Here is a 21,806-nt window from a genome sequence, read left to right as displayed (position 1 = left end):
ATGTAGAAAAGAGAAACGCATTACTGGATGTCTTTTAACGTGCGGGAGTCAGCTGGGCTTGTCTCCTGCAAATAACTCCGAGTAGAACGCTGATTTCTGGAGCGGCGTGATACTCGAGTACGCGTTAGTCTTGTTTTTCCCTTTCTCTCATTCCGCTCACATAGTCATGACGAGATGCTCAGGAATAATGAATCACGGAGTGATTGAGCGAGCTCTGCAGTGAGTCCTGTAATCCTGCATCTTCTGGTCCTCCTCACGGTCCCTCGCAGTGACGCTGAGATCTGCACTAACCGGCTCCTCTCCGGTTGTACTTGTAGCCAGTCTAAAAAGGACCCAAAGGAAACAAACCACACACAAAACCCATGATTAATTTTTATTACTTCACAACTGCCTTCCACAATTCCCCACTTTGCTTGCGGAATGAGCTTTTTGTCTTCCGTGTTTTGTTTCTTGGTGTTCTGGTTCAATTTTGACCATTTCTTAAGATGTGAAACCTGTCAGCTTTTAGAAGAAACCATCAATTGTGAAGCCAGATCAACATCAGTGAAACAGAGTGCACAGAACAGTCTGTAATGGTGGGGAACTGGCGCTCTGTGCCCCCCGCTGCCGAAGAGGCGTGTTCGGTGTTACAAATGGCTCATTTTTGCCATTTGGAGGTGTGGAGATAATAACACTAATTGCCTGACTTATTTTGCCGAGTGCTTCCCATGAATTCACCTGCTCTCAGAAACAACCCTGATGGGTTTTGTTGACTGGCTCTGTAAATAGGCAACGTCAGCACGTCGAATGCAGCGAAAGAGCCAATTTTGGAATTAAATGATCGCTTACGGGGTTTAGGATTTTTAAACAAATCTTATTACCGCTTTACTGCTCGATAATGGAGAGGTTCCAGCCTTGAATTTTGAGCTGACTCGTGTTTTCAGAGATGGGTTTCAGGTTCATGAGATGGGTTGGTCTTCACCAGCACAGACCGTGGATGTTATGTAGGTTCTACCTTCATTTAATGCAATGTTTCAGTTTGACCAAAACAAAGGAGCGAGGGCAGTAAAAAGATACTTGACAGAGCCGTCACAAAATGATTGATTAACCACCAACGATAGTTGATAAGCTAACAAAGCATTTAATCCACTGCGCACCGATGCGTTGTTGTTGAATCTCTTGATGCGCGTCTAAAGAAGTGATTGTAAAAGTATTCCCCTACATAGAATGTAGTTATGTTGGTGGAGAAGGAAAACGAATCTGTTTATTCTTCTATTTAGCAGAGACGAAAGAAGAGGATCTTACGAGTATGCCCCTGATCGTACTTACTACGAGACCGTTCGCACTCCGGGGACGTATCCTGAAGATCCTCGGCGAGAATACCCGGCTCGGGGCAGAGAATTTTACGCCGAGTGGGATCCCTACCAAGGCGACTACTACGACCCGCGCTACTACGACGACCCGCGCGAGTACCGGGATTACAGAGGCGACCCGTACGAGCAGGACATCAGGGAGTACAGCTACAGGCAGCGCGAGAGGGAGAGGGAGCGGGAACGGTTCGAATCCGATCGCGACAGAGACCACGAGCGGAGGCCGATTGAACGGAGCCAGAGTCCGACGCACTCCAGGCGCCCGCAGAGCCCCGGGGCATCTCCCTCGCAATCGGAAAGGCTGCAGAGCGATTCGGAGAGGAGGATTTACAGCAGGTCGTCGGATCGCAGCGGCAGCTGCAGCTCGCTGTCTCCTCCGCGATACGACAAGCTGGAGAAAGCCCGTGTGGAACGCTACGCAAAAAACGAGAAAGCGGAGAAGGAGCGGGCTTTCGAACAGGAGAGAGTCGACAAGGAGAAACGCTTGGTGAGAAAGGAGAAGCCGGAAAAGCTCGAAAAGGAAAAAACCGATAAGCAAAAACGAAAAGCAAAGATCCATTCGCCCAGCTCTCAGTCTTCCGAAACGGATCAGGAGAACGAGAGAGAGCCCAGCCCTGAGAAACTGAAGGGCAATAGTAAACAAGGCAAAGAGAGAGGTGACAAAGAAGGGACAGCTAAAAACCGCCTGGAGCTCATGCCCTGCGTCGTGTTGACCCGAGTGAAAGAAAAGGAAGGGAAAGTCATTGATCAGCCCGCTTTGGAGAAACTGAGGGCAAAGCTTGATAACGACACGATGAAATCCCCGCTTCTTGAGCAGAAGACGCAGACGTCTCAAGCTGAGCAAACCAAGTCCGATCAGTCCAAACCGGAACCTGTCAGAACCAAGGTACAAAAAGAGAAAGCCCTCGCCAGTCACGTAGAAGTGGTGGATAAGGAGGGGAAACTGAAACCCAAAAAGCACTTGAAGACGGAGCAACCTTCCGAGGGGGCCAACGCGGTAGATTTAGACAAGTTGGAGGCTCGTAAAAGACGTTTTGCTGATGCAAATCTGAAGGCCGACAGGCAAAAACTGGAAGCGAAGAGAAGCAGCCAAGATGAGGAGGATGCGCGAATGGGTTTGAAAAAGCAGCTCGACGCGACGGCTTCGTCTAGAGAAGCGACCATGCTAAGGGAAGGAGAATTGGAGAGAAAACCCCCGAGGAAGGAGATGCTTAAAAGGGAATCTAAAAAACTCAAACTGGAAAGACTTATTCCTGTTACTAGTCCCAAAGAAATTCAGGAGACTCTTAACGTGGGTGGGATTGGCATGCGTCCCACCCTGGATCTGCAGGCGAGGCTGATGGAGGCAGCCGAGGAACCGGCGGAGGTTCAGGAACTCTCTTCTAAAAAGCTGAACCCAGTAAAACCGCAGCATAAACCGGTCCAGCTCCTCGACGACCCAGGAACGGAGAGAGAGGACACGAGGAAGAATTACTCTGGTCTTCCCGAAGACGCACCCGACCACAAACTTGGCCAAGAGAAACCTCAGTTGGCTGATACGGAGGAGAAAATTGGCATCGACATCGATCACACGCAAAGCTACAGGAAACAAATGGAGCAAAGCCGCAGGTTGAAACAGCAGCTTGAAATGGAGATCGCAAAGTCGGAGAAGTTTGGCAGCCCGAAGAAAGATGTGGATGAGTATGAAAGACGGAGCTTGGTCCACGAGGTGGGGAAACCTCCGCAGGACGTCACCGATGACTCTCCACCAAGCAAAAGGAAAAAGACCGACCAGTTTGACTTTGAAATCAGCACTAAAAGAGAGAGGAACTACCGAAGTTCTCGTCAGGTGAGCGAGGACTCGGAAAGAACGTCCTGTTCCCCCAGTATCAGACACTTCCCTTTCCACGAAGACGACGACACGCTCGATTCTCCAAGGCTAATGCCGCTAAAGGAAACCAAAGAGTCGCCAAAAATAGAAGAAAAGGGTCTTTCATACTCCAATATAACTGTGAGGGAGGACTCGCTGAAATTTAATCCTTACGATTCCAGCAGAAGGGAGCAGATGGCAGAAATGGCGAAAATAAAGCTCTCCGTGCTGAGTTCTGAAGACGACTCGAGTAGGTGGGAGACGCAGGTGAAGCCGGAGCCTGGCAGAGTCGATATCAGCTTTCCCAGCAGCATCGTCAAGAGAGACAGCATCCGCAAGCGCTCCGTCCGCGACCTGGAACCCGGCGAGGTGCCTTCGGATTCGGATGACGACGGCGAAAACAAACCCCATTCCCCAAAGGCCTCGTCCTTGCTAGAGAGTTCCAGGTTGTCTTTTTTATTAAGGGACAGAGAAGAGAAGTTACGTGAAAGAGAGGAAAGACTGTCGAGTTCCTTAGAGAGAAATAAATTTTACTCTTTTGCGCTGGACAAGACAATCACACCAGACACAAAGGCCTTGCTTGAAAGAGCTAAATCTCTCTCTTCGTCCAGAGAAGAAAACTGGTCCTTTCTAGACTGGGATTCACGATTCGCTAGTTTTAGAAACAATAAAGACAAAGAGAAGGTTGACTCGGCTCCCAGACCTATTCCATCATGGTATATGAAAAAGAAAAAGATCAGGACTGATTCAGAAGGTGGAAAACTGGACGATAAGAAAGAAGATCATAAAGAGGAGGAACAAGAGAGGCAGGAACTGTTTGCTTCTCGGTTTCTGCATAGTTCAATCTTTGAGCAGGACTCCAAGCGCCTGCAGCATTTAGAGAGAAAAGATGATGATCTCGACTTTATTTCTGGTAGGTTGTACGGGAGACAGTCTTCCTCCGATGGCACTAACAGCGCGGCCGATCTGGTGCAGGAACCGGTCGTTCTCTTTCACAGCAGATTTATCGAACTGACGCGAATGCAGCAGAAAGAAAAGGAGAAAGATCAGAAGCCGAAAGAAGCGGAAAAACAGGAAGATAAAGAAAACCGGCCAAAAACCCCAGAAGCCGTTCCTGATAGTAAAGAACCAGAACACAAAACTTCCTCGGCGGTCGGTCCCTCTTCAGTCGCTGTCCTACCGCAAGAACCAGCTCCGGTTGCTTCCGAGAAGGCAGCGAATGAGAAGGTGGCGGTGGAAGCAGCTTCTGTAAAAGAAGAAAAGCCATCGGAACCTGCTTCTGCAGCAGAGGAACAAAAACCTTTTCCTGAACTTGCTGCTCCGGTCAAAATCGAACCGCCCGAGCAAACCGAGCCCCCGCCAGTTGTAGAAGCTACTAAAGAAGTTGTCGCTACAACCCTGGCACCGGAGGAAGATGCCGTCACAACGGAGCATCCTTCATACTTGGACACCAAACCGCCTACTCCCGGGGCTTTGTTTGACCAACCGGACATCAGTGTAGATCCAGAACCTGAAGGTGCCCCGTTGGTTCCACCTCTGCCCAAGCTCATTCAGAAGTCTGATGAGGCCGCTGAGCCTAAAGAAGAAAATCCTTCACCATCTGCCAACGCTGATGCTACCGCCAGTCAAAAAGCAGAGGCGGCTGCCGAGGTCCTGCCGCCTGTTTCCGACAACGATATGGAAGTCGAACCTCCGGTGGTTGTAAAAGATAAAAAGCCCTACAAGAGCAAACGCTCCAAGACTCCCGTGCAATCGGCTGTGGCTAACGTGACGGAAAAGCCCGTCACGAGGAAGAGCGAGAGAATTGACCGCGAAAAACTCAAAAGGTCGAGCTCCCCTCGTGGGGAGACGCAGAAGCTTTCTGAGTTGAAAGTGGAGGCGGAGAAGGTTTCGAGGAACGCTGCGAAATCCCCCAGTTCCGCCGCAGAGCCGGAAAACGTGGAGCCGAGCTTGCCAATAGGCCGGACTAGGCGCAGAAACGTAAGGTCGGTCTACGCTACCACGGGGGACAACGAAGGACCGTCTCCCGTGAAGGACTCTGTGGAGGTCACTAGATCCACCAGGAAAAGAGGTGAAAAGGAACCTCAGGAAACGGTGACAACCATTCCGACGACCCCAAGGAGGGGGAGACCTCCGAAAACCCGCCGTAAGCCAGAGGAGGACATCTCTCCCATAAAGACAGAACCGGTTCAGCAAGAGGCGGAGGAGGCTGAAACTAAAGATGCTGTGGAAGCTCCTAAGCCCGCAGAAGGCTGGAGATCTCCTAGATCCCAGAAGCTCATGCACGGTCACTCGTCAGGTGCCACCAGCCAACAGGGGAAGAAAGGGAAGAACGACCCGAAAGCCGATACGTCGGCTGAATCTGAAGATGCCGCTGAAAGAAGCGGTCAAGAATTGAGCGTCGGTGACAACGGCAATAAAGCAAAACCCATCGAGAAAGAGCCAGCAGCCAGTGAGCAGAAACGCGAGAGGAAAGAAGTGGATGTGGAGAAGAACCAGCTGGAAATCCCCATGGTTGAGATCATCGAGAAGAAGCCGGTGCCGGAGAAGGTTACGAAATCCAAAAGAGGAAGGTACAAAAATACCAAAACCGTCGTAGATAAAGCATCCGTGTGTCTCAAAAATGTGGAAATACGCCTCAACGTGGATGAAGTCAAAGGTGCCTTGCGGCCCACCGAGGAGGAGGCAGAGCCGGTGGCAGTGTCGCCGGCCAAAATGAAAAGCCCCCCAAAAGAGGACATCTTGCCACCCCATTTTGTTAAAAGTGAGGTAGAAGATTCCTTCCCAGAGACGGAAAAAGAGGTGGTGCGGGAGCCAAAGCCGTCCCCTGAAGCCGCACAGTTAGCAAAACAGATCGAACTCGAGCAGGCCGTGGAGAATATTGCAAAACTCACCGAAACTCCTCCAGCGATTGCCGCCTACAAAGAGCCGACGGCAGATGTGCCTGAAGTTCGTCAGGAGGAGGAAGGAGACAAACCCACGCATCAGGCGAGCGAAACGGAGCTGGCAGCGGCCATCGGCTCCATCATCAATGATATTTCTGGGGAGACGGAAAGCTTCCCCGCGCCCCCCACGTATCCAGCTGAATCAGAAGCTGAAATCCCCGCGGAGCCATTGGTGTTACCGTCACCTCGGGAGGAGATGGAGCCCGAGACAGATCAGGCGGTGAATAACATCCTGGAAACCGAGGCTGCCGTCGAGCCCGCGGTGCAGGCGGTTCCCAGCTCGGCCCCGTCGGTGGTAGAGGCCGAGAGCAAAGAGGCCGAAGTCAGCTTCAGCGAGTCTTCCAACTCCGCACAGGAGGCCGAGACCCTGCAGGAGGCTGAAGTTGCTCGGAAAGAAAAGGGCCGTCAGAAAACCACACGGCAGAGGCGCAAAAGGAGCACGGGGAGAAAGGGCGATGTCGCTGAAGTCAGCGCCTTCGAGCCGGAGAGGGTGCAGAGCAAGTCGCCCCCCGCCAGCGAAGTTAAAGCGAAACCTGAAGAAGCCTTGAAGGAGGAAAAGCAAACTAAAAACGCTCCTCAGGCGCCCGCGGAGCCGAGCGCTTCTGACGCAGGCAAGGCTGCAGCCGCCGACGTTATCGTGGCTGTGCATGAAGCCATCACTGAGAGCAGCACCTCTCCGAAAACTCCCGCTCCGGCTCCTCTGGACCTGCCCGCCCCGCCAGTTCCGCTCGACGAGGGGGCTCAGAGCGGCTTCAAGATACAGTCACCCATGGACAATGCACCCATCACACCGCCGAGCGCCCCAAATCCAGCCCTTCCCACCATCCCTGCGGTGGCAGCGGCCAAGCTGCCCACCCCGGTGCCCGCAACCATCGTCCCCCTTCACTCAGGCGCTGCCAAGGTGCCGGAGTGGATGGTGCGGCACGAGGAACCCCGCGCCCGCTCCACGCCGCCTCCCGCTCTCCCCCCGGACACAAAGGCCTCGGATATCGATACCAACTCCAGCACTTTGAGGAAGATACTCATGGAGCCCAAATACGTCTCGGCGACGAGCATAACGTCCACGCACGTGACGACGACGCACGCCGAGCCGGTGAGCGCGCCTCGTTTGGAGGAGGCACCTCTCCACCCCGCCATAGAGGCCATCAAACCCGTTTCGGAGGAGAAACCGGCAGTTCCCGTCACCAACGCCTTGGATCCGCCGGTGGCCGAAGCTCCGGTGTTCAGCGAGAAGGAAAAAATAAGCACCGTGATTGCTCCCAAGGCCACTTCGGTTATCAGCAGGATGCACCACAGCGTGGATCTGGAGGAGGCTCCGAGGATCACCTTGGTGAAACAAGCTCCCCAGACCCAGACGTGTCTCGTCAACGCCCCCTCGTCAAAATTTAAGCAGAGGTCAAGCACAAATGATAACAGTAGGTTTCACCCGGGATCAATGTCTATTATCGAGGAGAGCCCGGTGGAGGCCGGGTCGAGCCCGGGGCTGCGGGTCAACACCTCGGAGGGCGTTGTGCTGCTGAGTTACTCGGGGCAGAAGACGGAAGGTCCTCAGCGAATTAGTGCCAAGATCAGCCAGATTCCCCCTGCCAGTGCCGTCGACATAGAGTTTCAGCAGTCAGTATCCAAGTCTCAAATTAAACAGGAACCCATCACGCCGTCTCAGCCAACGCCAAAAGGCTCCCAGACGTCGGCGGGCTACGGGACTGTTTCCACCCATTCTTCTTTGGTACTAGGAACACAACCGTACAACACGTCGCCTGTCATCTCCTCTGTTAAACAGGAGCGCGCTGTGCTGGAGAAGTCCGACTCGTCCCACCTTTCTGTCCAGACTCCGGCGTCCCAGCCCGGTAAAGTCCTCACGCAGACTGTAAACACTCCACCCGTACTCGTCCACAACCAGATGGTTGTGAACAAAAAACTCTCCGATCCAGCTGCTCTCAAAGTGGAGACCAAGACTCTGCAACCTTCCAACTTAAGTCCTGGGGTCAGTCCTCACCACCCTTCCCTCTCTGGGAAGATGCATTCGGAAGCGAACCACGTCAGCTCAGGCCCCAGCACCCCAACCGACCGGGCCATTTCCCACTTGGGGGTCACCAAACAGGAGCCACACTCGCCGCGCACCAGTGGGCACTCTCCGTCACCATTCCCCCGGACTTGCCACCCCGGCAGTACCTCCTCTCCGGCTTTATCCAGCAGCACCCCGGTGATGCTGGCGCCGGGGATCCCTGTTCCGCAGTACATCTCCAGCATGCACCCCGAGCAATCCGTTATCATGCCCCCTCACAGCGTTACGCAGACTGTGTCCCTGGGACACCTGTCCCAAGGCGAGGTGAGGATGAACACCCCTCCTCTCTCTGGCATCCCTTACGGCATCCGCCCCGAAGCTCTCCACTCCCCCCGAGCCACTCTGCAACCCCAGATGGAGATCAAACCCCAGCGATCCAGCACGCCCCAGCCAGCTCCCATCCGAGACATCGTCATGCCTCCTCTGTCTTCGCAGCACGCTCCCGAGGAGGAGATGCACTACCACCACACCACGGTGTGCCGTGGGCCAGCCCCGGTGCAGTCCGACGTGCTGGTGATGCAGCCCGATTACCGCATGCACCCCACGAGCATCCGGCTGGACCAGTACAACGTCCCCCGGGACGTGCGCATGATCATGCACCCGCACATGGCCACCGTGGGCGAGCACCACTCGGAAACAAGACAATCCCGAACGCCCGAAGGGGCCGGGAAGACTCCCCCCGTCAGTAAAACCCCGCAGCCGGGAAAAGAGACGCCGAAATCCTCCGAAGGCAAGATGGCACATTCTCCTCACAGCGAACCACGGCTGCTCAGCGTCCCCGCCAGCAGCCAGCTGCCCGGGCTGCCTTTGACGCAGCCCGTGGTGGTTCCGCACGGGGTGCAGATCATGCACCCGGCCAGCGGCTCCTTCCACGATTATCGGTCTGTGTACGGCGACATGAGGAATTACCACACAGCGGCACAGCTCGGGCATCCTCAGTTCCCGGGCGCCTCGCCGATTGGATTGCCTTCCCGGAGCATGACCCCGTCTCAGGTGAGAAATAACACTCTTTTTACTCTGTTTGCCTGAAATCTGCAGTGCTTGGAGCTAATTACAGCCCCAGCGCAGCTCTGCGTGGCCGCAGGAGCTGAGTTTAGCGCTCTGTGGCTAGTCTCCAAGCCCTGCTTAAGTTTGTAGCACAAATTGTGCTATTTTTGTTTGGGTGTTGGGGTCTGAACATTGCTTGGCGTTAGGAAATAAAGCCCATTTTTTAACTGCTTCAGGACTCCAACCAGCAGGTGTGAAGCTGCCTACAGGTTTCTAGACGTCGAAGTGTTGTCAGCACCATGGGTCGGGCATCCTGGGATGGATGGCGTGGCCAAGGACGGGCTCAGGGCAAGATTTGGGGGATGCAGAATGAGCTCTGGGATGTGAGAGGCTGGTGAGGTGGCTTTGGAAGAGGAGGATGCTCTGGGCACCGTCACAGCTGGTTTGGTGGGGTGGGGACGCACCCAGGTGGTGCCCCAGCAGCTTTGTCATTGAATGACTGAGTTTGATACACCCGTGACCTCAAATCTTCCCTTTTTCCCCCGCCGCCTGCTTCCCAGGGTCTGTCGGAGGGTGAACACTCGCACCCCAGCCAGCCCGTGCGCAGCAAGACCCCTCAGATCCCGCAGGATCCCAAGGGCCCGCCGGCAGCAGGACCCGAGCAGAGTCACCACCCCACTGTCAACAGGCACGCGGCCCCCATGGACCCTCACGTCCACCTTCAGAGGGCACAAGCGGACACGGGCCAGACCTCCTACCCCTCGCCTGTCGCCATCTCCATGAAACAGGAGCTCCCGTCACCGCACCAACCTCCGGCCGTTGCCAAACAATCCGTGTTTATCCCCACGACGTCGGGTCCCGCGGCTCCGCCGGGGCTGCCCCTCAATCGCCCCGAGCCCCAGCCCGCTCTCAAACAGGAGCCGTCTCCTCACCCCGTGTCGCAGAGACCCGTGGACATGGTTCAACTCCTGACGGTGAGTATCGCTCCGGCCTCTTCTCTTGGCCTCGTGCTCCTCGTCCTGGGGAGAAATAATCAGATTCTACTTAGTTCATCTCCCCCGTGGCACCAAAGTCTGAACTCTTTTGCTTCAGATGCGGAGAAGGCGATCGATGTCTGTCTGCTTTTCTGGGCTGTTTTTGTCCCTGGTGAATTTTAAGCCACGTTCATGTTTACGTGGCGTTTACTAGATCCTCGCAATAAGGGACTGTTCATGCAGAGCAGCCCCTGCTTCTCTCGTTTTGCTCAGGCAGTGCTGCGTCTTTTTTACAGTCAACTGGTTTTTGGAAAGGTTTTATTTGTGGGCAGGAAAGAGTGGTATATATTTAATTTAAAGAAAAAGAAAAACACACCTTTCCAAAGCCTAGAGACTAAGGAAGAGGGACGTAGTAAGCAACAGGCACTGATGAGGAACTGAAAGTTGGCTTTAAGTGTTATTTCCCATGAAATCTTGAGCAACTCTCCTGCTGCTGCTCACTCTTAATTCTCTCATTTTTAAAAGAGAAAATAGGGTTTGGTAACAGCCTCGCGCTTGTGTGGGAGGCTGGAAGGTTGGGAAGCGCTGTGATGTTAACGGTGAAGGGAGCCGCCCAGGCACCTCTGCCAGCTGGAAGAAAAAGGACTAAATTCCTGATTTAGCAGGACCCGACCAAAGCCTGGACCAGCACGAACGAGGAGGAATAAGATACAACATCTGTCCTGAGCCCTTAAAGCAAAGCGGTGGAGGCAAATGAGCAGCTCAGACAGGATTTAATATCCCACTCTCCTTCATTTGCGGTTTATATTTCTTCTCCGTCTTTCCAGAAATACCCCATCGTCTGGCAGGGCCTCTTGGCTCTCAAAAACGACACGGCCGCCGTTCAGCTCCACTTCGTCTCCGGTAATAACGTCCTGGCTCACCGGTCACTGCCGGCGCCGGAGGGCGGCCCACCGCTGAGGATCGCCCAGCGCATGCGGCTGGAGGCGTCGCAGCTGGAGGGGGTCGCGCGCAGGATGATGGTGAGAGGTTGGGGGGCGGCTGAGGGACCTTGGGGTTCAGCTGGAGAACAGGAGCTGAGGGGAGACCTTCTGATCTCTGAACTGCCTGAAAGGAGCTTGGAGCCAGGGGGGTCGGGCTCTGCTCCCCAGGAACAAGCGCCAGGAGCAGAGGAAACGGCCTCAAGTTGTGCCAGGGGAGGTTGAGGTTGGATCTGGGAACAATTTCTTCCCCAAAGGGCTGTGGGGCATTGGAACAGGCTGCCCAGGGCAGTGCTGGAGTCACCAACCCTGGAGGGCTGGACAGACGGACATGAGGTTCTCAGGACATGGGGCAGTGCCAGGGCTGGGTTATGGTTGGACTCTTCATCTTGAGGGGCTTTTCCAACCAAACCGATTCTATGTAACATCAGGAACAGAAGCACAGCAGCCAGGATCTCCATCTCCTGCACCACGACGGGGCAAGAGGGACGTGCTGGGAAATGGCCCAGTTTTTCTCCCCTTGCAGCAAGTCTGGCGGCATTTGCTGCATTAACAGCACGGGCTTCTAAACTGCACTTTGCAAAAGCGCCCAGAATGCTGAAGAATCATAAATTAACCAACGACAGGCCGTGAAAGGAAAGAAAACCCCAACCAACCTCAGCAGAGCTGCAGAGGTTGTCAGGACATGGGGTAGTGCTGGGTAATGGTTGGACTCGATCATTTTGAGGGGCTTTTCAACCAAAATTATTTTATGATGCACCTTTAGGAGAAGCGCCATCTCTGTGTTGGGCTGTCCTTGCCAGCTGTGTAACAAAAACCCAATCGATTCTGCCAGAAACTTTGCCTTTTGTCACATTAGTTTGGGATTGTATGCGATTCCTTCATCCCAAGGAGTGTGAAATACAGATCGCAGGTCACCAGCAACAGGTGTTACTGTTAAAAAATGGAATGGGGGAGTTGGGAAACATTTGAAATCACGCATCCCTCAGCCCTGGAACAAATTTCTGCCCATTCCAGTAAGGTGGAAAGTGGAATTCACGTGTGGAAATCAGTGATTTTCAGTCGTTTTCACCATCTAAGCCGGCTGAGCTTTCACCACATCCTTGTAACTTGAAAGGGGTTGAAAGAGAGGATTTTTCCTTGCAGATTATGTCACGAACAGGCCTGTTCCCAGCAAATATTTGACGGAATCCCTGTGTTTTCTGCCCAGGTGGAGAGCGATTACTGCCTGTTACTGGCCTTGCCATGCGGCCGAGACCAGGAGGACGTGGTGAACCAGACGGAGTCGCTCAAGGCCGCGTTCATCAGCTACCTGCAAGCCAAACAAGCCGCAGGAATCATCAACGTCCCCAACCCCGGCTCTAACCAGGTATCGGAAAAGCCCCAAACGCCCTCAGTGAACTAAATTAACAGATAACGGGACCAACAACCATCTGCTCTTTGCTAAAAGTTGGACTTGAGCTGCCGGTTTTTATTATTAAAACAAAAACCCGGTGTTTATCATATTGGTTTGTTACATCACTGATCAAAACACACCGATAAAATTGATATCATTGTTGAAGATTTATTGCAAAGCCAAAAAACAACCATATGTTCAGTTTGGTTGAAAACAAACCAAACCCATTTTCCAGCTTTTTCTGCATTGGAAACAGAGTCCTGGTTTCTTCCTCTTGTCATATCCTGATTGTTCCAGGACACCTGATGATTTTTTGCTCCTAACATTTAGGGTTTATTCCATTTCAAAGCGTTTATTCCAGATGTGTTGCTGCATCAAATTGATTTTAACCCATTCCCTGGGCGCTTGGAGCCATTGCTGAAATTAATAATGATCATCAATTAATAATAATTAATAATTAATGGGAATTTTTCTGCCTTTCCCAATAAAACCAGCCCCTTCTTCTGTCCGTACCGCAGAAAAACACCCCACCTTGGCAGCCACACCTGCATTTATATCTCACTTTTTATACAGATGTGCTGAGTTACGAGCATCTGGGCAGGAACAACCCCAGGTTCCAGTCTAATTACCTGTTAGAGAGAAGCACAGGGGAAAGGGAGCTGGGGGTCCTGGGGACAGCAGGGTGACCATGAGCCAGCACTGGGCCCTTGTGGCCAGGAAGCCAATGGTACCTGGGGTGGGTTCGAAGGGGGTGGTCAGTAGGTCAGAGAGGTTCTCCTGCCCCTCTGCTCTGCCCTGGGGAGACCACACCTGGAATATTGTGTCCAGCTGTGGCCCCTCAGTTCCAGCAGGACAGGGAACTGCTGGAGAGAGTCCAGCGCAGCCACCAAGATGCTGGAGGGAGTGGAGCATCTCCCGTGTGAGGAAAGGCTGAGGGAGCTGGGGCTCTGGAGCTGGACAAGAGGAGACTGAGGGGGGACTCATTCATGGGGATCAATATGGAAAGGGGGAGTGTCAGGAGGATGGAGCCAGGCTCTTCTGGTGACAACCAGTGACAGGACAAGGGGCAATGGGTGCAAACTGGAACACAGGAGGTTCCACTGAAATCTGAGAAGAAACTTGTTCCTGGTGAGGGTGTCAGAGCCTGGCCCAGGCTGCCCAGGGGGTTGTGGAGTCTCCTTCTGTGCAGACATTCCAACCCGCCTGGACACCTTCCTGTGTAACCTCATCTGGGTGTTCCTGCTCCATGGGGGGATTGCACTGGATGAGCTTTCCAGGGCCCTTCAACCCCTGACACTCTGGGATTCTGTGATTTTAAACACCCCAAAAAGTCACCCAAATGTCCCGTTTTTAGCCATTTTAGCCCATCCCCGACCCAGGTTTTGTGCCTCACTCGTTGTTTCTGTTCTCCCCTCAGCCCGCCTACGTTCTGCAGATTTTCCCACCCTGCGAATTTTCGGAGAGCCACCTCTCCCGCCTGGCCCCGGACCTGCTCGCCAGCATCTCCAACATCTCCCCGCACCTCATGATCGTCATCGCCTCGGTATGAGCTCCTTTCGCCGCTGACTTTTGGGATTTCGGTTATTTTCGAGGGTTTTTTTCCTTTTCTTTTTTTTTCCAAAGGCCCTGCAGCAAAAAACCCACAAACCCAATTCAAAATAAGTAAAAAATAGAGAAAGAAAGTGATGGGAGAAGAAAAATGCTGCCAGCACCAGCCTCCTGCCCGGACCGGCCTCGATCAAACCCTCGCTGGGCGGTTCTGCCGCCCTGGATGTTTACATATTGCTTTAGCTTATGGACAACGATGCACTCGGCAGGCGCCTGGCGGGGGGTTCTGTGCCTCCTTTTGGGGAAAAAAACACAAAAAAAAACCAAGAAAAAAAAACAAAAAAAAAAGAAGAAAGGATGGCTTATTTTTTTTAACAAAAAACGAAAAAAAAGGAAAAAAATATTATTACAGACAAAAAAAAAAAAAAAAAAAATAAAAGAGAACCTGAACTGCCTTTGCACTAAATTAGTGACTCGGACCTTTGCACAGTTGGGACACGCTGTGACGTTCTGGATGTCTGGACACGCGCCGGGGACCGAGCGCGGGACCTGGGGCTCCGCCTGAGAGCTGGGGGTCGAGCATCATTTCACACCTCGGCTTTTAATTTCTTTTTAATTGGTTTTCCTTTTTTTTTTCTTTATATTTTTTTTTCTTTATTATTATTTTTTTTTTCTTTCCTTTTCCTTTCTTTCGTTTTATTTGTTTGATTTTCTGATGGGTTGATTTGTTCCGCCTGTGAACCCTCCTCTGCTCCAGCCGCCCCCGCTGCCACCGGCTCCTCTTCATCTGGGATGTACAGTTTACACTGAAAAAGAGAGACAAGATGCAAAAGCAAACCCAAAACCAACTCAAAGGGAGAGCTATTTTCCTTCCTGGTGGGATATGCAGAACTCGGTGTGTGTATATATAAATATATATATAATATATATAAATATATATAATACTGACTTTAAAAAAAAAAAAACGGGAAAAAAAAAAAACAACAACAAAAAAAAAAAAAAAGGAAAAAAAAAAGTAACCCCCCCAACATACATTTTTTTTTAATCTGTGCCAAAAAAATGTGTTTTCAGAGAAAATCTTATTTTCATACTCAGACTTTGTATCGTCACTCATTTGTAAGTGCGCTTCAGTTAAACGCCCCCCCCCCCCCACCTCGTCGCGGCCGCTGTGGAAGTGTTATACACTTGTACAAAGACCCCCGCCCCCCCCCCGCCCCCCCCCCCCGACACTTATTAATTTATGGAACTGGTTTTTTTGTTTTGGTTCTTTTGGTTTTCGTTCGATTTTTCGCAGCGCAGTTTTGTTTTGTGTGTCCATTGGATTACAAACTTTATTAAAAAATACAAAACACCTCGCGGCCCAAATCTCGTCCCTTTTTTGGGGGGGGGGGGATGGAGCTTTGGGGTCCCCCCCCGGGAGTCGTCACCGATCTTTAGTTGCAAAAACTAGATAATTTTATCAGAGTAAACTCAAATCTCTGCTGATTCACATTGGTATGTTGTAAATAATTGGTTGAAAACCAAGGTTGTGATTTATTTGCTCATCGGTTGGATACACACCCAAAAACACCCGAGTTTTGATACAGACAAAAGCCGGACTTGATGTTTTTCACCCGTTTTCCACCCAAAAGCCACGTGGGTGCTGGTTCTTCACCAGCGGGGCGTGAATGGGGTAAAATCAGGAGGAGATGGTAAAAAAGGAGATTTAGGAGGGGAATTTGGGGGTAGAGGGAAGACCCGGCCCCGCCATGTGAGCTGGGGGATGGGGGACAGGGGAGCCCGGTTTGGGGTGAAACATGGGGAAAATGGAGCGGCTGGTGCCCATGGATCTGGGAGAGGGGTGGGGGGGTCCTGGAGGCAGGATCGGGCCCAACAGCCTCCCCCCGGTGCCCTGGGTGGGGAAGGGATGGATGGACAGACGGACACATGGATGGTGGGGGAGAAGGCAAAGGGCCCGATCCTGCCCCACCTCCCGGAGCAAAGAGTGTGTGACAGACACACGGAGAGGGGGACAGACAGACAACTGGGGGGGGGTTAAATGTCTGATCCTGCCCACGAGTGGGGGGTGGGGCTGTGAAATTGCTGATTTTTTCGAGTGGGACCTTTGGGGCCAAAAGTCCATTTTTGGGGGGGGGGGGTTGTGCTGAGGGAGCAGGAGGTGGGAGTCTGACCAGAGGAACAAGAGTCTGGCGGGACGTGACCGGACGGACAGACAGACCCTTGTGGACTGATGGACAGACACCCGCCCAGCCGGACACTCATCTCCTGCCCCGTAGAGCACAAACTGCCCCAAAATGGACATTTTTGTCCCAATGTCCCTGCTTGAAAATCAGCGATTTCACACCCCCGCCCCACCCCTGCCACACCCCCCCACACCCCTGCCCCGCCCCCAGTGCAATGAGTGGGTGACAGACACACGGATGGGGACACAGACAGACGGACACATTGTGGGGGGACTAAGGGGCCCGATCCTGCCCAGCAGTGGGGGCGGGGCGGGGGTGTGGCAGGGGTGGGGTGGGGGCGGGGCGGGGGTGTGAAATTGCTGATTTTTGAGCTGGGCCTTTGGGGCAAAAATGTCCATTTTTGGTGCATTTGTGCACAGGGATGCAGGAGCTGTCATGTGCATCCGGACAGATGGACAGTTGTACGTCCAACTGGACACATGCGCAGACAGACATTTCTATGTCCAGCTTGACACATGGACACTTGTACGTACCACTGGACAGACGGACACTTGTACGTGCAGCCGGACAGACACACACCCAGCCGGACACTCACCTGCTGCACCCTGCGGCACTAATGCCCCAAAAATGGACATTTTGCCCCAAAGTCCCTGTTCAAAAATCAGCAATTTCACACCCCCGCCCCACCCCCGCCCCACCCCCACCACACCCCTGCCCTGCCCCCAGTGCAATGAGTGGGTGACAGACACACGGATGGGGACACAGACAGACGGACACACAGACAGTCTGGGAGGGGATGTGTCTAAAGGGCCCGATCCTGCCCAGCAGTGGGGGCGGGGCAGGGGTGTGGTGGGGGTGGGGCGGGGGTGTGAAATTGCTGATTTTTGAACAGGGACTTTGGGGCAAAATGTCCATTTTTGGTGCATTAGTGCTGGCGGATGCAGTAGTTGAGTGTCCAGCTGGATGTACAACTGTCCATCTGTCCAGTGCTACATACAGGCATCCATGTGTCCGGTTGGACATACATGTGTCCGTGTGTCCGGTGGTACGTACCGCTGTCCATCTGTACGTGTAACTGTCTGTGTGTCTGGACCTGTAACTGTCCATGTGTCTGCATGTCCAGCCATCCATTGAACTGTCTGCTTGTCTGTCTGTCTGTACATCCATGTCTCTGATGCTGTGACACCATCTGTACGTCCAGCTGGACCTGCAAGCTGTCCCATGTATCCGTCTGTCTCTCTGTGCAGCTGTCCATCTGTCTGGATGTGCAGCTGTCCATCTGTCTGTGCCCTCGTCCGTGTGTCCGTCACCCACCCAGGGTACTGGGGGATGAGCGAGACCCCGTCCTGGCTGCAGACGCATTGACGGGGCACGGACAGACAGACACACCGATTCTGGGGGGCTCTGGGGGTGGTGCTGTGTTTTCACACCCAGTTGGACACATGAACAGCTGCACGTCTGTCTGTCCATCCAGCCATGTGTCCGTCCTGGTGTCTGTCACCCTATCCTGGGGCGCTGGGGTGGGTCAGGCCTAATCCTGACTTTAATGTCCCCATTTACCCCCCTTGGGGGGGTGGGGGGAGGGGGGGTGTGCCCCTTGTCCTGCCCCGAGGTGCCCTTAGACAAACCAGGACCCCCGCAGGGTGTCCCCATGTGTCCGTGTGTCCCCTCCTGTGCACTGAGGGGATGGGGACGGGGCTGGAGCCACCGCTGCCCCCAGAACCCCAAACCCCCCCAGAGCCCCCAGCAGGAGCTGTTGAGCTCCGCAAGGCTCAGCTTTGCTAGTCGGGGCTTTCCCAATGCACTGATCTCCCTCCCAGGGCCAGCGGTGGCTGGAGCGGGACCAGAACTCGCCCTTTGGTCCACCCGGTTCCGATCGTGTCGTTCCGAGCCAGCCCGCTGTGACCTGTGCGGCTCCGCTCCAGTCACGGCCCCGCAAACCGTCTGTTTCACGTCTCGGGCCTCAAAACCGGCCCCGAACGCACGTCCTGCAGCAGCCCCTGGGGCTTCAGCTGTGCTGCTCCTGCTTCTCCTGCCTTTGTCTGACGTTCTGCTGAGGTTGGTTGGGGTTTTCTTTCCTTTTACTGCCTGCCCTTGGTTAATTTATGATTCTTCAGCATTCTGGGCGCTTTTGCAAAGTGCAGTTTAGAAGCCCGTGCTGTTAATGCAGCAAATCACAGAATCACAGAATGGACTGGGTTAGAAAAGCCCTCAGAGATCATCCAGTCCAACCCTTGGTCCAACTCCAGTCCATTGACTAGATCACGGCACTAAGTGCCATGGCCAATCTCAGTTTAAACACCTCCAGGGCCGGTGAGTCCAGCACCTCCCTGGGCAGCCATTCCAATGCCCGACCACTCTCTCTGCAGAGAATTGCTTTCTCATCTCCAGCCTCAATTTCCCCTGGCAGAGTTGAAGCCCATGGCCCCTTGTCCTATTGCTGATGCCTGGGAGAAGAGCCCAATCCCCACCTGGCTAGAACTGCCCTTCAGGTAGTTCTAGAGAGTGCTGAGCTCAGCTCTAAGCCTCCTCTTCTCCAGACTAAACAAGCCCAGCTCCCTCAGCCTCTCCCCATAGGGCTTGTGCTCAAGTCCCTTCCCCAGTCTTGTTGCTCTTCTCTGGACCCGCTCCAGCACTTCAATCTCTTTCCTGAGCTGAGGGGCCCAGAACTGAACACAACACTCCAGGTGTGGCCTCCCCAATGCAGAGCACAGGGGAAGGATCACTGCCCTTGTCCTGCTGACCACGCTATTTTTGATACAGGATGCCGCCAGACTTGCTGCAAGGGGAGAAAAACTGGGCGATTTCCCAGCACGTCCCTCTTGCCCCGTCGTGGTGCAGGAGATGGAGATCCTGGCTGCTGTGCTTCTGTTCCTGATGTTACATAGAATCAGTTTGGTTGGAAAAGCCCCTCAAGTTGCGCCAGGGGAGGTTGAGGTTGGATGTGGGAACAGTTTCTTCCCCAAAGGGCTGTGGGGCATTGGAACAGGCTGCCCAGGGCAGTGCTGGAGTCACCATCCCTGGAGGGCTGGACAGACGGACATGAGGTTCTCAGGACATGGGGCAGGGACAGGGGTGGGGAACGGTTGAACTATATGATCTTGAGGGGCTTTTCCAGCCAAAATGATTCAGTGATTTTATGACATTAAATGTCTGCAGGTGGCCTGGGGCTCGTTATTTAACTGATTTTCCTGCTGGGGATAACGAGGCGTCTCCCGTGGCAGGAGGGGATTGGTTGTCCCGGGGAGCTGGGGTTGGTCTGTACATGGGAACACCGAGCGCCATCTCGGCAGCATTAAAACACCGTTATTTTGGGTGTGAATATGTCATTTTCTTATAACAAAACAACATCGGTGCATGTTCACAAACACAAAAACCAACCAACCAAACACGGAAATAAAAAGATAATAATAAAAAAGGCAAGTTTGCCAAGTAAGTTAATTCCCAAACACCTCCCGGTATCAAAAGTGCATAATATCAAAAGGCTGATTTCTCACCCGGCCGCACAACCGTCCGTCTGTCCATCCATCTGTCCCCTTCCCCTTCCCTGCCCTGGGAGGGGTTTGGGGGTGGGGGTGGCGCTGTAGCAGATATCCAGCCAGACAGATGGACACTTGTACGTACAGACAGACGGACAGACGCCCGCCCAGCCGGACATTCACCTCCTCCATCCTCAGCGCAAACTGCCCCAAAATAGACATTTTTCTGCCCCAAAAGCTCTGCCCAAACCCAGCAATTTCACACCCCAGCCCCCCGAGTGGGTGACAGACACACAGATGGGGGGACAGACAGACGCACATATGGATAATGCGGGGGGGACTAAAGGGCCCGATCCTGCCCACGGGTGGGGGCGGGGCAGGGGTGTGGCAGGGGTGTGGTGGGGGTGGGGCGGGGGTGTGAAATTGCTGATTTTTGAGCGGGACCGTTGGGGCAAAAATGTCCATTTTTGGGGGGATTGTGCTGTAGGGTGCAGGAGCTGTTGTGTGTATCCAGATAGACAGCTGCATGGCCAGCTGGACACACGGACATCAGGACAAACAGATGGAAAATTGTACGTCCCACCGGACACCTGTACGTGCAGCCGGACAGACACACACCCAGCCGGACACTCACCTGCTGCACCCTGCGGCACTAATGCCCCAAAAATGGACATTTTGCCCCAAAGTCCCTGCTCAAAAATCAGCAATTTCACACCCCCGCCCCACCCCCACCACACCCCTGCCCTGCCCCCAGTGCAATGAGTGGGTGACAGACACACGGACAGGGATGCAGACAGACAGACGCACATGAACAGGCTGGGGGAATCTAAGGGGCCCGATCCTGCCCAGGAGGGGGGGCGGGGCAGGGGTGTGGTGGGGGTTGGGTGGGGGTGGGGCAGGGGTGTGAAATTGCTGATTTTTGAACAGGGACTTTGGGGCAAAATGTCCATTTTTGGGGCATTAGTGCCGCAGGGTGCAGCAGGTGAGTGTCCGGCTGGGTGTGTGTCTGTCCGGCTGTACGTACAAGTGTCCGTCTGTCCAGTGGTACGTACAAGTGTCCATGTGTCAAGCTGGACATAGAAATGTCTGTCTGCACGTGTCCAGTTGGACGTACAACTGTCCGTCTGTCCGGATGCACATGACAGCTCCTGCATCCCTGTGCACAAATGCACCAAAAATGGACATTTTGCCCCAAAGGCCCAGCTCAAAAATCAGCAATTTCACACCCCCGCCCCACCCCCACCCCACCCCTGCCACACCCCCACTGCTGGGCAGGATCGGGCCCTTTAGTCCCCCACAATGTGTCCGTCTGTCTGTGTCCCCATCCGTGTGTCTGTCACCCACTCATTGCACTGGGGGCGGGGCAGGGGTGTGGTGGGGGTGGGGCGGGGGTGGGGCGGGGGTGTGAAATTGCTGATTTTTGAGGGGGACCTTTGGGGCAAAATGTCCATTTTTGGGGCATTAGTGCCGCAGGGTGCAGCAGGTGAGTGTCCGGCTGGGTGTGTGTCTGTCCGGCTGCACGTACAAGTGTCCGTCTGTCCAGTGGTACGTACAAGTGTCCGGCTGTACGTACAAGTGTCCATCAGTCTGGGTGGATGCACGACTGTCCATCTGTCTGGACACACATGACACCTCCTCCATCCCCCAGCACAAACTCACCAAAACTGGGTATTTTCCCCTAAAGGTCCCGCTCAAAAATCAGCAATTTCACACCCCCGCCCCGCCCCCACCCCACCCCTGCCACACCCCTGCCCCGCCCCCACTGCTGGGTAGGATAGGGCCCTTTAGTTGCCCCACAATGTGTCTGTCTGTCTGTCTGTGTCCGTGTGTCTGTCACCCACCCGTGGTGCTGGGGTCAGGGTGGGGGTGTGAAATTGCTGATTTTCAAGTAGGATCCTTGGGGCAAAAAAAAATGTCCTTTTTTTGGGGCAGTTTGTGCTGGGGATGTGGGAGCCGAGTGTCTGTCTGTCCAGTTGTACATGCAACTGTCCATGTGTCTGAATGCCCACTTGTCCTTGTGTCTGTCTGGATGTACAGCTGTGTGTCTGTCT

The 21,806-nt window shown here is 53.7% G+C and overlaps 1 protein-coding gene across 4 annotated transcripts in view; it reads left to right on the top strand.

The window, feature by feature from the left end:
• SPEN (spen family transcriptional repressor) overlaps positions 1–15,458 on the top strand; it is a 66,928-nt gene extending 51,470 nt beyond the window's left edge. For 2 of the 4 annotated variants that reach the window (XM_065037630.1, XM_065037628.1), the window contains 5 exons: positions 1,263–9,201; positions 9,756–10,169; positions 10,997–11,191; positions 12,360–12,518; positions 13,963–15,458. In XM_065037630.1, the coding sequence (XP_064893702.1) occupies positions 1,263–9,201; positions 9,756–10,169; positions 10,997–11,191; positions 12,360–12,518; positions 13,963–14,094 (8,839 nt within the window). In that variant the 3' untranslated portion in view covers positions 14,095–15,458. Of the gene's footprint in view, positions 1–1,259; positions 9,202–9,755; positions 10,170–10,996; positions 11,192–12,359; positions 12,519–13,962 lie in introns of all 4 variants that reach the window. The other 2 variants (XM_065037629.1, XM_065037627.1) reach the window with 1 other exon arrangement.
• Positions 15,459–21,806: the final 6,348 nt, after the last annotated feature.

This window comes from Columba livia, chromosome 21, assembly GCF_036013475.1.
Source record: "Columba livia isolate bColLiv1 breed racing homer chromosome 21, bColLiv1.pat.W.v2, whole genome shotgun sequence".
NCBI classification, from domain to species: Eukaryota; Metazoa; Chordata; class Aves; order Columbiformes; family Columbidae; genus Columba; species Columba livia.
Note: the sequence above shows the minus strand (reverse complement) of the source record. Positions and strands in the feature narration are given on the sequence as shown.